We start from the raw sequence: 13,297 nt of genomic DNA on the forward strand, positions 1-13,297 counted from the left end.
ATGCTGGCGCAGGCGGCGTACGGGCCGCTGTGCGCAGGCGCGGCCGCGGTGTCCGCGGCGGCGGCGGCGGCGGCGGCGGCGGCGGGGCGGGCGCCCGGCGGCGGGGCGGGCGGGGGCGCGGCGATGGCGCTGTCGCTGGGCGAAGGCGGCGGGAGCCGGCTGCGGCGGCAGCTGGAGTCGGGGGGCTTCGCGGCGGGGGAGTACGTGAAGCAGCTGTCGCAGCAGTCGGACGGCGACCGGGACCTGCAGGAGCACCGGCAGCGCATCCAGGCGCTGAGCGAGGAGACGGCCCAGAGCCTGAAGCGCAACGTCTACCAGAACTACCGGCAGTTCATCGAGACGGCGCGGGAGATCAGCTACCTGGAGAGCGAGATGTACCAGCTCAGCCACATCCTCACCGAGCAGAAGGGCATCATGGAGGCCGTCACCCAGGCCCTGCTCCTGCAGGCCGACCGCGACGACCCCGCGCTGGGCGCCCGCCGCGCCGCCTCCACCGACCCCTTCCTGCCGCTGTCGGCCAAGGAGGCAGCGGCCAGCGAGGAGGGCCGGCAGCGCACCCTCACCACCCTCCTGGAGAAGGTGGAGGGCTGCCGCGACCTCCTGCCCGAGAGCCCCGGCAAGTACCTGGTCTACAACGGCGACCTGGTGGAGTATGACGCCGACCACATGGCGCAGATCCAGCGGGTGCACGCCTTCCTCATGAACGACTGCCTGCTGGTGGCCACCGCCCTGCCCAACCGCCGTGGCGCCTACCGCTACGACGCACTGTACCCCCTCGACGGGCTGGCCGTGGTCAACGTCAAGGACAACCCACCCATGAAGGACATGTTCAAGCTGCTCATGTTCCCCGAGAGCCGCATCTTCCAGGCCGAGAACGCCAAGATCAAGAAGGAGTGGCTGGAGGTGCTGGAGGAGACCAAGCGCAACCGGGCCCTCAGCGAGAAGCGACGCCTGGAGCAGGAGGCTCTGCCCCGGCCTGCCCCGACACCCCCCGAGTCCACCAACCCCTTTGAGGAGGAGGAGGAGGAGGAGGAAGAGGAGCACTCTGAGGAGGAGGAGGTGGTCGACCTCTCTCTGGAGTGGATCCAGGAGCTGCCTGAGGACCTGGACGTCTGCATTGCTCAGCGGGACTTCGAGGGGGCGGTGGACCTCTTGGATAAACTCAACGAGTACCTGGGGGACAAGCCCGTGAGCCAGCCCGTGAAGGAGCTGCGGGCCAAGGTGGATGAGCGGGTCCGGCAGCTTACAGACGTGCTGGTGTTTGAGCTGTCTCCAGACCGCTCGCTGCGGGGAGGGCCACGGGCCACCCGCAGGGCCGTGTCCCAGCTCATTCGCTTGGGCCAGTCCACCAAGGCGTGTGAGCTCTTCTTGAAGAACCGGGCGGCCGCGGTGCAGACAGCCATCCGGCAGCTGCGCATCGAGGGCGCCACGCTGCTCTACATCCACAAGCTCTGCCATGTCTTCTTCACCAGCCTTCTAGAGACAGCAAGAGAGTTTGAGACGGACTTCGCTGGCAACAATGGCTGCTACTCGGCCTTTGTTGTCTGGGCCCGCTCCTCCATGAGGATGTTTGTAGATGCCTTCAGTAAGCAAGTATTTGATAGTAAAGAGAGCTTGTCAACTGCGGCAGAGTGCGTCAAGGTAAGAGGGTCTGAAGAGAGGGTGGTGTGACATGATAACCAAAGTAAAGGCTGCAAAGCTTATAAAATCCTCTTTTCTAACCCTAGTTCAGTTGTTGTGGGTCTCCAGAGAGGTTTCCTTAGCTGAAAGGTTAATACTCATTTGGGATTGGTTTGGGTGTTTTCATTTTAACAGAGGAAAACATTAAGATGAAAATACACGGCAAGAAAAACCCTGCCCTTAGATTTACGTAAGCTCCATCTGAATGATGAATATTTGAAGACTTTCTGTTTGTTTTCCAAGCCTGTCCTGGACTACATTTCCATAATTTTTTTCAAGACTAACTTTCTCAGGTTATGGTTTCTTTCAGCTGCTAATAAGGGAGGTGGGGGGTGCGGGTGGAAACAAGTGGGTGGGTGCATGGGTGGGGTTGTAATGTCATTGTCCAGCGTATTTTTGACAGGCAGGGTTTATCTTTCAGTTATGGATTTCTCATTAATAAGGAATTTCTTCAAGCAGGAGAAATAACTGACTAACACTTCCCCGTTTTGTGAGAATGACAAATTTGTTAAGTGTTTAAGATGTAAAGGGGGCCTGCACACTAGTAACACCTTTCACTTTTTGTTAATTCCCAAGGTAGCTAAAGAGCACTGCAAGCAGCTTAGCGAGATCGGGCTGGATCTCACCTTCATCATTCATGCCCTTCTGGTGAAAGATATCAAAGGTGCTTTACAGAGCTACAAGGATATCATCATTGAGGCCACCAAGCACCGCAATTCTGAGGAGATGTGGAGAAGGATGAACCTAATGACTCCGGAGGCGCTGGGAAAACTCAGGGAGGAGATGAGGAGCTGTGGGGTAGGCAATTTTGATCAATACACGGGTGATGACTGCTGGGTCAACCTTAGCTATACTGTGGTAGCTTTCACTAAGCAGACTATGGCCTTCTTGGAGGAGGCGTTAAAGCTTTACTTTCCGGAGTTGCATATGGTTCTTTTGGAGAGTCTTGTGGAAATCATCCTAGTGGCTGTCCAGCATGTTGATTACAGTTTACGGTGTGAACAGGACCCTGAGAAAAAAGCATTCATTAGGCAGAATGCATCCTTCCTGTATGAAACTGTCCTTCCTGTTGTGGAAAAAAGATTTGAGGAAGGAGTTGGAAAGCCAGCCAAGCAGCTACAGGATCTGAGAAATGCTTCAAGACTGATGCGTGTAAATCCAGAAAGTACCACCTCTGTGGTGTGAAGTGACCTAACTGTTCTGATGAACAGAGTGTGAAAGCACTTAATGAAAATGTACATTGAATATATGAACTAAGGGGAGTGGGGTGGGGGGGTGCTGAGTCGCTGAAAAATGCAGAGGTCTTAACTGCTGCATTCCGGAAGCTGGAGATTTACAACCAAAGCCTGCAAGGATGCAATGCTTTTCTTGGTGGATTGGGGGTAGGGGAGTGAGAATTAAGGTCGAGGTCACACTTCCTTAGGCAGAATATCCTGTAAGAATGGCTTGTGTAGTGTTTGTGACTTGGGAAATACTATAATATACAATTTTTGGCCAAGTGTTTGCGGAAGTCTTAAATATACGTACACCGTATGGCAGGAAATGATCACTTCTCGTGACATCACTGTAGGGATTCTTTTTTAAGGCAGCGTTCTGGTAGGAGGGAAGTGCTGAAACCCTCCCAGGGTGTGGTATTCGGTGAGGCACATCCACCATCGAGATGTGACTCAGCACTGCAGATAAACAACATGGATTTGCACAGTCTGATTTGTTTGGTAGCAATGCAGACTCTTCAGTTTCTCCAGCGTTCAAATTCTCTTCATTCACTTCAGAGGCAGATCTAAAATAAAAAAAGATTTTTGTACAGAGTTTTTATGTTTGGGTGAAGGGGCTGCTTCTATTTAATAACCTGTCAGCTTAAATTACAGCTCTCTGGAAACAAACCTTCTGCTGTCAGAAACATTTGTTCCCTTCAGAGAAGAAGTGAGAATAACTTTCTTCCCTTCCCTTTTATGCTCACCTTCCTGGTTTTCCTTGTTTTCTCCTGGACTTCATTAGGGTCAAATTCATTTGATGAAGTGTGCACCCTTGCTTGAGGTGCTGTCATAAATGCATTATGGGCCATTACCTACTGGTAAGAACCATAGTGAAGAGGCATAAATGGTCTTGCAATGGGCAGGGCAGGGAGAGGGTCTGAAGGTACTTTCAGTTTGGAAGAAACAGAATGTAAGTTTTGCTGTACAGAAGCAGCTCAGGATGAAGAGACTGGGTGTGTGGCTTTTTGTAAATGATGTGATCTTCAAAACACATGCTCTGTCTCTCCTGCAAATATTAGTATCATTCCCTGTAATACAGCAATAACCAAGAAGAACTATATTTTTTGCAGAAAACGCAAGGGCTGTGTTTGATTGGGAACTCTAATGTAGATGAGGGAAGGTTACACAAATGCCTGTACGTTTGGATTGAATGATGATGGCTATCTCGTTCAGTGTGTGGCTTTGAAAATAAAGTAAGCTAAGTCCTGTATAAAGGCTGGCTGAAAGAAGGCTGTCAGCATCATCTTCTAACCTGTGTAAACTTCTTCCCCTTTGGTGCAGACTTCATTAGTTGTGAGAAAATCATGTTACAGCTAAGTAATCTTGTATTAGGCTCTCAATAAGTGTTCTTAACTGGAATAATTGAGTGTCTTAGTCCTCTCGCACTTTCAAATGAAAGCTTTTGCATTTTGTATCGTGGTAATGAATGCCTTGTGACTGCCTGAACAAACAAAAGATACCGCTAGTAAAACATCCTGCGTAACTGCTGCTTACACTGGAGCTTCTTCATGTCTGCTTACTTTCACAGTGCTAGTTCAGTGCAGTTTTCACCGTAGTGGCCAGTTTTTATTGTCTTGCTCTTTGGATGCCTTTTGAACTGACAGATTTTGGAAAGCATCCTGCTGTCTCTGCTCACTTGCTTTCCAGCGTTTGGACCCTGTGCTAGCAAATCACAGGAAAAAAACATACAAAATGGTTTTAAAGGGTAACTCATTACTCTTAACTAAAACTGATTGAAAACCACTGAAATAGCTATAGTTCTATTTAAAGGCACAGGGACAGTGAGAATTAGAACTTGTGTGAACATGTTATGTCCATAGAGAGCCACACAGGCTTTTTTTCACTAGTTAACTATTTTTAATACCAGAACCTAGTGAAGTATATCGAAGTAATATATTCTCTGTCATCCGTTGAAAGTGGGCGAAGGTAGCAACCTGGCCTTACTTAATCTGAGAAATACTTTCAAGTGGATTACAAGTGAGAGCTCTCCATAATGACGGGTATTTTGGAGGAGAGGGAGAAGGGAGGGCATTTTTCCTCTGAAGACAGATATATTTTATTGTTTTCTTTACAGCAGAAGAAAGCAGTGTATTAAATATGGATGAGCCTTATGTAATTTATTTATTTTTTTTTGCCTGTGCAAGAGAACGGTAAGCTATGGAACTGCAGCTCAATGCTCTTGATTGTTGTGATGCTTGAGGATTTTGTGTAAGCTGAATTGTAGTTTCGTGATTCCCAGCTCTGGGATAAGATTGAATAGGAAAAGAGCCCTCGTCACACTTCTGCTGCAGGCTGGTGTAGCGCATTTTATACTAATCAGAGGATGAAATACAGAATGTCATTCTGCCATGTGCTCTGTTACACCTCTGTCACCGCTCCTTTCATCGATCTATTTACAGCATGCAGGGCCTACTGATTTTGTCTCTGCCATCATCGATGGAGCAGGGGACTTTTGTGGATGTTGGTTTTAAAGGATCAGGGAATGTGGCCTTTCATTTGGGTGATCTAATACCGTGTTTGTGTGCCTGTCACAATTCAGGCACAGGTGTGGATTTATATAAACTGCTGTAGGTAGCATTGGTATTTTGTAACTTGTGAATCTATTCAAGTCATAATAAAAGACAGTAACTTAAGGGAAATGGTGTGCAATTAAATTGATCATGCTTTGTGTGTTAATTCAGTTAACAGGAAAACTCAACATATGCTGAGAGTCATCGTTCAATAAATTTCAGATTTGCAGATGGTAATTTGGAATGGCACTTTTCTTTTCCTGGGCTGTATACTTGTGGGGATAGTGTTCAAGTTGGAATTTGCAGTAACTACTGATAGTACAATAGCAGTTTTCTTGATTTGAGGAAAGACTAGTGGGTTGGTTTTTTTCGTTTTCTTCTGAGACAATTGCATATAAAATCTGGTTTTCTTTAGCTGCTGTGACAAAATTGTAATGTGTAAAATGAAGGTGGGTTGTTGTTTTTTTTTCTAATTCAGATGAATTTATGTATTAGAATTTAATGCAATAACTTTTCTGGACAGTGAGGATCATGTATTAAAACTTTTGGACATACAACACTAGTGATGTGTTTCTGTTTTTATTACATCATCATCAGGAAGAGGACGTTGGTTCAAAGTTCAAGTCCACTAATAAAGCTTCAGGTCAGTCGTTTGTGGGGGAAAGGTAAGAGGCAGCCAGGTGATGTCACTTCTGTTACATTCTTACAAAGTCGGTATGTGGCTGAATAAGTTGAAGCTGGAAGCAAATGTTTCTCAACATTGTATCTGAGTCAAATGGAGCAGAGGCCGTACTCTAAGGGGACTTGGGGTAGGTAGGTGAGGCTGTATCAACACCGGGGCAGTGTAGCTATAGGGTTTGTTACATTGCAGAGATTATTTTGTCACTGGCTTCCATTCATACTTCCCTTGGATGCTGAGTGTGCAGTAGAGCCCATCTCATCACTAGGTGGAGTTTTGTCCGATGAAACTTAAGTATGCCATGGGCAGGCACAGGCGTTAAAGCTGTGCTGCCTTGCAGTGTGGCTCAGGATGTTTTTGTAGCGTGCTGGGGAACGAAGATGCTGCACCAAATAATTCAGATGTTAGGGTCAACTCTTTTTCTTCCTTGGTAGTGCTTATTTTCTATGTTTTCTAATTTTAGTATAGTTAATTTCTTAATTCTTCATGTTTTCCTTTCCCGCTGTGTTTCTGTACCCTCTGCAGGATGCCTGCAGAGGATCTCAGCTTTCTACTTTTTCTAAAGGTACGTACCAACATGTGATTTCTGTTCTGCCTGAGAGACATGCTGCTAGACTGCAAGCCCCTGCAGGGATGTGAAAAGTCGCTTGTCCCAGCTTCAAGTGTCTTGTGTAAAGTGTGCAGCTTAATGACTTCTTAAAGTCAAGCTTGTGTGACTTCTCGTCATTTTACTTCAATATTGGCCTGAAATTCCAATGAGAGCTCATGGTCGTAACACAGCTTTGCACACCAGTACAGTAATGCAGAAGGTCCCCACCACCAATCCTCATAACTTAATTGCTCTTTACATTCCCTTTGCTGCACAGATGATAGTATGGTGGTGGTGATGATGATGATTATTATTATGGTTACTTTCACTTAAAAATATTCATCGTTCTGCAAACTCTCCGTTTGTTTTCTCTGAAGAAAATCACACCCAGAAGGGGGCTTGTCTATCGAGGAGCTTTGTGAGCATAGCCTGTAGACACATCTTTTTCCCCAGAGGTTCAAGAGCTGTGATATGCATTCACATCTCTACAACCTCTGAAAGGTGGTAGAGGGAGAAACACTGGGAACTGTGGTGAAAATAGATTTACACCCTTTATAATTACAAGGGATGCTGACTAGAGTAATAGATCAGAATTTGAGTCATCTCGGACACAGAGTAATTGCCTCTGGAGTATTTAGGAAACTTTGCTAATACAACTTCAGTGGCTTCAATGTGCCCTGTGATACAGGTCTTAACTTCAGGGTTACAGGTTGAACTAGATTCTGTTCTACAGATGTGCTCTGTTTGCTGCAGCAGAGAGAAATTACTAGGAAGAGGCCTGGTCTGTGCAGGCTCCTGAGCAGTATTCCGCTTCCCAGTGGTTTATGTGACTGGTCAGGACAGCTTTCAGGCAATTTTAGATCACCTTTCTGTGACCCCGTAGTATTTACCCTCTCTCCCTCCCCATACAGTAGCTGGATCACAGGTGCACTCTGTTCCATGGCCTGAGCAACCCATGTCTCGCCCAAACAGAAGATAATATGGGAGGATGGAGAGAACCTTGCTCCCCAAATGACGAAGAGAGCTGTGGTGGCACATGGTTACCAGCGGAGGTCCCACAAGAGCTTTGCTTTGGTGAGCATCACCTCAGCGCAGGGAAAACAGGCATCCCCTAGCGTGTGCAAGCAGATACGATTGCGTTCAATTGGTTCTCATAGAGCAGTACAAGAGCGAAAAGCATGTATGAAACTCTTCATGTTATGGCAGGAGCTGGACTCTCGGGCATTGGCTTAGATTACCCAAAACATAATTTGGCCTTGCGGCTGTTGGGAACCTTGTTCAGATGTGCATGTGATTATTGAATGTATTGCACTAGGGAGGTAGACCAGGGAGACGAGCAGGTAGCGTTAACTTCACTGCTGCTTGGGAAGTCCTTGGAGATGCTTGGATTAATGATCGTTTCAAGTGAATTTAAAAAAATCAGTCATGCAGCTCTTTGGCTAGTTGCACCAACATACTCAGTTCTTTCTCTGTCCTCCCGGAAAGCTGATCCAGACAAAATCAAAATTATCATGAAAGTGAGAGAGAGTTAGCCAAATCCTTTGTGATACAAGGCATTCTGAACACCTGCAGACTTGGGCAAAATTGGGATCTGGGCTTCAGACACTCCCCAGCCTGACTGTGGGCTGAGGGAAGACTTTGCCTCAAACACTTCCAGATTTCAAGTTCTCTGGGCTTTGAGTCATTCCTACTGTTTCTAAAAATCACAATTCATAGACAACTGTCTGTGTGCCAGTCAGATTTGTTAACTAACCTGTTTTGGGTTTTTTTAATCGCAGCTTTACAGCACTGCTGCAGCCTGGGGACTCCTGTTGTTATGGCCATTTTCAGTTCTCCAGACGCAGTTTTCACAATAGGAAGGGGCCCAGCTCCCTGCCCCAGCTCCTGCAGGATGGGATTGTCAGAAAAGTACTTGGAGCTCTGCAGAGAATCCTTCCTTCCTCGGGATCCAGGGAATTTTTCTCTCAAAATGCAGGTCTCTGATAAGCAGCTTCTGGTTTGCTTTTTCCCCCCTCCCCGTGACTAACAATTGGCAGGATTGATTTTTTTCCCACTCCACAATGTAACTGCTCCAGCAGAGGTGCCAGATCGGCTTTGTGGAGGAAGGAGGCCAAACTGCATGTTAAATTACAGTCTGTGCATCTGTCTTAACGTAATTCAGGCCATATACCTCCCTGCTGCCATCGCTAATGACAATGTATGTGGGGAGGAGAGGGGCTGAGAGGCTTGCAAGGAAAGGTCTCTAATCTTTGTCTCTCCGACTTCCACCCAGCAAGGTGCTTAAGCACACAGTGAAGGGCATAATGTTGCCCTGAATTTGAGAGGCCCACTCCTATACTCAGAGCTAATTAGATGTTAAAGTGGTTTTGATGTGTGGAGCATCAGTAAACTTCTGAATTTCGAAAAACCAACTGGCAAAGAAGCAATAGGGGGGTGATGCTAAAGCAACAGCAGCACATGAGCTAACAAAGCGTGTGTTTCTGTGACGCCTCAACTCTACTGTGACAAATCATGGCCCAAAACAAAGCCTTCCCCTTCTTCAGCAGGAGCAGTAGGCTCCATAAATCACCAGTGTTGCATCTTCCCAGGAGGCAGCCATAATGGAGTTGGACGTGCTGAAATAAAGTTGCTTCATCTGACCAGGTGTGATACCTGGCACCGCATCACATCACAAGGAAACGCCCTTGGGAAAACTGTGATGCTAAGGAGCGGTGCACAGTGAGGCTGGATCAGCTGCTCTTCCAGGATGTGGTTCCACCTGAGCCTGACAATGGTGCTGGCTGGCACCAGGAGCAGCAGTCCCAGCCTCCTGCTGCACCCTGTCCTGCCTCCTGTGGCTAATCTAGAGCCCCCCACCCTGCACGCTCCTCTCCTGCTGCCCACCGGGCCTGAATAGGTCTCCTCCTTCCTGGTGGGTTTGAACCCCGTCTTGTTTGCTGGGCGCCCAGTGATGTGCGCAGCAGGCAGAAGGCCCCTGCCTGGCATCTTCACACCAAATAGCCCCTCTCCCGGTGTGCCTGTAATCAGTCACCATTTTTTGTTTTCCCCCGAAGTTTATTACCATTTAAATAGCCTTCCAGCCTGAGACCTCCTGTGGGGTTTCTGACTCTGCTGCCTCACACTGTGAAATTAATTCCTGTAAGATCGTGTCCTCACAGGAAAATGGTACGGGTTCAACTAAACTGGTTTAGAAACTGTTTCAAACCCACGCAGGACCTTCTGTGGCCCTTTAGTTTTGACTGGAATACTTTCTACGTACTTGGCTTGGGGTATAATACGCTTAGACAGGGGAGTGTTTATTCCCAACCAAAATTACAGCGCTGAATCCTGCTGTCTGGGGCAATGTTTTTGACTACTGTGGGCAAATTCTGTATTTAACCCAGTCTGTGTTTTTAGGCTTGAAGGTTTAAGGGCCAGACTGCAAATGCCTTTAATCAGGAAGCAATTAATTGCACAAATTTCCTCCTTGCAGTCAGCATAGCGCCCAACCAGGTAATACGCCCTGCGAGGCGATGGCTCATGCCTGTGCACTACTTTTATTACTGTATATCTCTGCTAATTAGTTCCTGTTAGATGGTAGGCCAGGTTGCTAGAGGGGGTTTAGATAAAAGGTACAATCAGTTAAGACAATCTAAAGATGAGCTTTAAGGAGAAAAGCGAATGGTTTGTTTTCCTGCTGAGCTCTTTTTTTTTTTTTTTTTTTTTTTTTGCTATTATTATTCTTATTTCTGAAGAAAACTTGCAAGCAGGATTCATGCTTTTGATGGAAGTCAGGACCAGGTTTGCAAGGGTTGTTCCAGTACCTTGATGTCGAGCACGCTGGACTGGAGCTTTTTCCAGAGTGTCCTGGTACTCATCCCAGACAAAGCCCAAGCAGGAAACACCTCATTTGTCTGTTTTGCACCCAACTCCATGCAAAGGGTCACAGTCCTGGTTCTCTCTCAAAAACAATGCTCAGCTTCACTTTGAGAGAGGTGTATGTGTAGCAGGGCCGGGAAAGCTGGGGAGATGTTTAGCCTTCACGGACAGCCCCTGGGGCAGCGTGTACACGACGTCTCACAGGAGGGGAAGGCTTCAGCTGCCTCTCTGCCCCTCGTTCAGGTCAGGGCCGTTCCCCTCCCCCGCTAATGCTGACACCAACCTTGTTTGCTTTTTCAAACACAAGCCACACATCCTTCCTGTCCCACATGCTGGCTAGAAATGACAAACTCCCTCATTATGCTATTATAATAATCTACTAGCAGAAACCTTCCTCTCTGCACACACAGCTCTTCATGTTTGACTATTATAATTGTATTTTCGAAGTCATAAATAACACATTAGTCTGGTTTATGTGTTCATGCAAGTCAAGCTATAAACTGGCAGATGAAGAAATTAACTGTCTCCAGAATTCACATTCCTGTCACTTATTCAATTATTTGATCAACATAATTGCTTAGAGCAAGAGCTAATTGGAAAATGACATGCATTTACCCTCTCTATAGAGGAGGAGAGGTTTATCGGGTATTTTACTGCAGGCACTTTCATTACTTCCAATATTCTAGAAGAAACAAGGTTTTTAAATGAGCCAGGCCCAAACACACAAAGCTTGTTTGCTAGCCAGATGCTTTCCCACCCTTAAAACAGTTCCAGTGTTTTGCAGTGCAAGGGTTTGAACACGTCCATACTGCAGTGGATATGAGTACCTTGGCACATGCGTATGGGAGCCGCAAGCCAAGCTTGCCTCCAGGAGTCTACAGCACTAAATGTGTCCTTGCTTCTCTCTATCTGTATTCTTGCTGGTGCTGCAGCTATACGTGTTTGGTTCTGCCTGTGACGGGCTCCCATCCCTGAGAGCTGATACGGGGGATAGCGGTTGGCTGAGGCAGAAGAGCCTCTCAGGAGTAGGAAAGGCAGAAAGTGACTTTTTTTGTTGCTGATGTAAAGGAGACTAATTCCCCACCTTGACAGCTCAAACCCTGCATCAAGGCCACAGTTTGAAACACTGATGCCTTTGGAATGATTTTTTTGTCCCATGGCTCGCTCCGAAGTTCTGGTTAACATTGTGAGCCTGCACGCACACACACATCCACATGTCTGTGCACTTTGTTAGTAAATGCAAATCTAAGAATCGGGTGCCGGAGCAGAGGGGTGGGGATGGAAAGGATCAGGAGGTAGGAGCCTCAAGTCCTAAAGTGGTCCCTGTTTCCGTTGTTAGCTCTAGCATTGTTTGGGGTTGGAATATTTGATTTGTTTAAGGAAGAGACAAGCAAGCACTTTTCCAGGCTGTGTGGAAGAGGAGGAAGCTCATCTATCAATGCCAACAGTTTGCAACCTATTGTCTGCAGGCCCTGCAGGGATCTGTGGGTTATCTGTAGAGAAAAGGGAGCTAAGAAAATCAACCCTGTTGTCTGTTGCTTTAAATTCATGACAGATGGTCTGCACCTCCGCTGGAAAATATTAGGGTCTGCAAATCAAAATTGGATAAAAACCGGTGTGTTTTCCTCCTGCTGTTCATGATCAGTTCAAGCATCAGGTTTTGCTTGCTTAAAAAGACTCCCAAAGTGGTCCACAGAGCATGTGAGGGCTGTGAAACATGCTGTACTGGATCTTGCCCCTAGAGCTCTAGCTGTGCCGCTAACACCGCCAAAGTGGTACAGGACAGCTCTGCGAAACTTGCTGTACTGCACGCAGCGTCCTAGGGGCTGGCACTGTCTATATTTGATGAGAAGTAGTTAACCAGGTGAGTAATTATTTAGTTCACCCAAGAGGAGATGAAGAAATGAGTGCAGCATGGCCTGTTTGTACTTACACCAGGACATTTCTGATGGTGGAGGTTTTATAGGGTAGGAAGCAAAAATGGACAATAGGTAAATAAACCCCATCCCCATGGTGGGGGGCTGGGGAAGTTTGAGGTGCTTGTATAAATGTCCCGGTGGTCCCCGAGGGGGGGAAAAGTCAGATCCATCCACAACTTCATTGTGCTGCTTAATGGGGATGCCCTGCAGCTCGGAAAAGAGGGGTGCTGAGAGCACCGGGTGCCATTCCTGCCGGCAGCTCTGCCACGCACAGGGCCGCAGCGTGCCAGGAGCGAGGGTGATGCCAAGGTTTGGTGTCCTGTGAGTGACGCCAGCGGGTGGACAAATACCCCCGAGCGTGGTGCTGTGATCTCTAAGCAGTGACTGACGGTGTAAATCAGTAACCTGCTGACACCACGGGACACCTCACACGGAACAGGCAGGCTCCTTTGTCGCCAGCTGTAGGCGCAAAGGCGGGGGAAATAACCGCGATACGTCGGGATTTTGCACTTTCAGGCCGCTGCTAGGGCCGGAGCGGGGGGCAGGGGAGGTGCGGGAGCTACGGGCAGAGGGGGCCGCTGCCGGGGCCGGGGGAGCGGGCGGCCCCGTAGCCTGCCGGGCCGCACGGCCAAGGGGCGGCGCGGGGCCCCGCCCCGGCAGCGGGCAGCTCCCCGGGGAGCGCGGCGGCCGCCGCACTTCGCACCGGCTCCACACCGGCGTGCGGCCGGGAGAGGCTCCCCCGGTGTCCAGGCTGGCACCGGCACGGGCAGCGGCGCGGGCACCGGCACCGGCACCGACACGGGCAC

General features: G+C 48.2%; 1 protein-coding gene across 1 annotated transcript; it reads left to right on the forward strand.

Annotated features, from left to right (window-relative positions):
* Positions 1-21: 21 nt before the first annotated feature.
* On the forward strand, positions 22-6,005 carry EXOC8 (exocyst complex component 8). The gene is made up of 2 exons (XM_005239176.4): positions 22-1,641; positions 2,257-6,005. Exons 1-2 carry the CDS (start codon positions 124-126, stop codon positions 2,863-2,865), a joined length of 2,127 nt encoding a protein of 708 aa, XP_005239233.2. The 5' UTR covers positions 22-123; the 3' UTR covers positions 2,866-6,005.
* The last annotated feature ends 7,292 nt before the right edge of the window (positions 6,006-13,297 follow it).

Source organism: Falco peregrinus, chromosome 7 (genome assembly GCF_023634155.1).
Source record: "Falco peregrinus isolate bFalPer1 chromosome 7, bFalPer1.pri, whole genome shotgun sequence".
In the NCBI taxonomy this organism is placed as follows: Eukaryota; Metazoa; Chordata; class Aves; order Falconiformes; family Falconidae; genus Falco; species Falco peregrinus.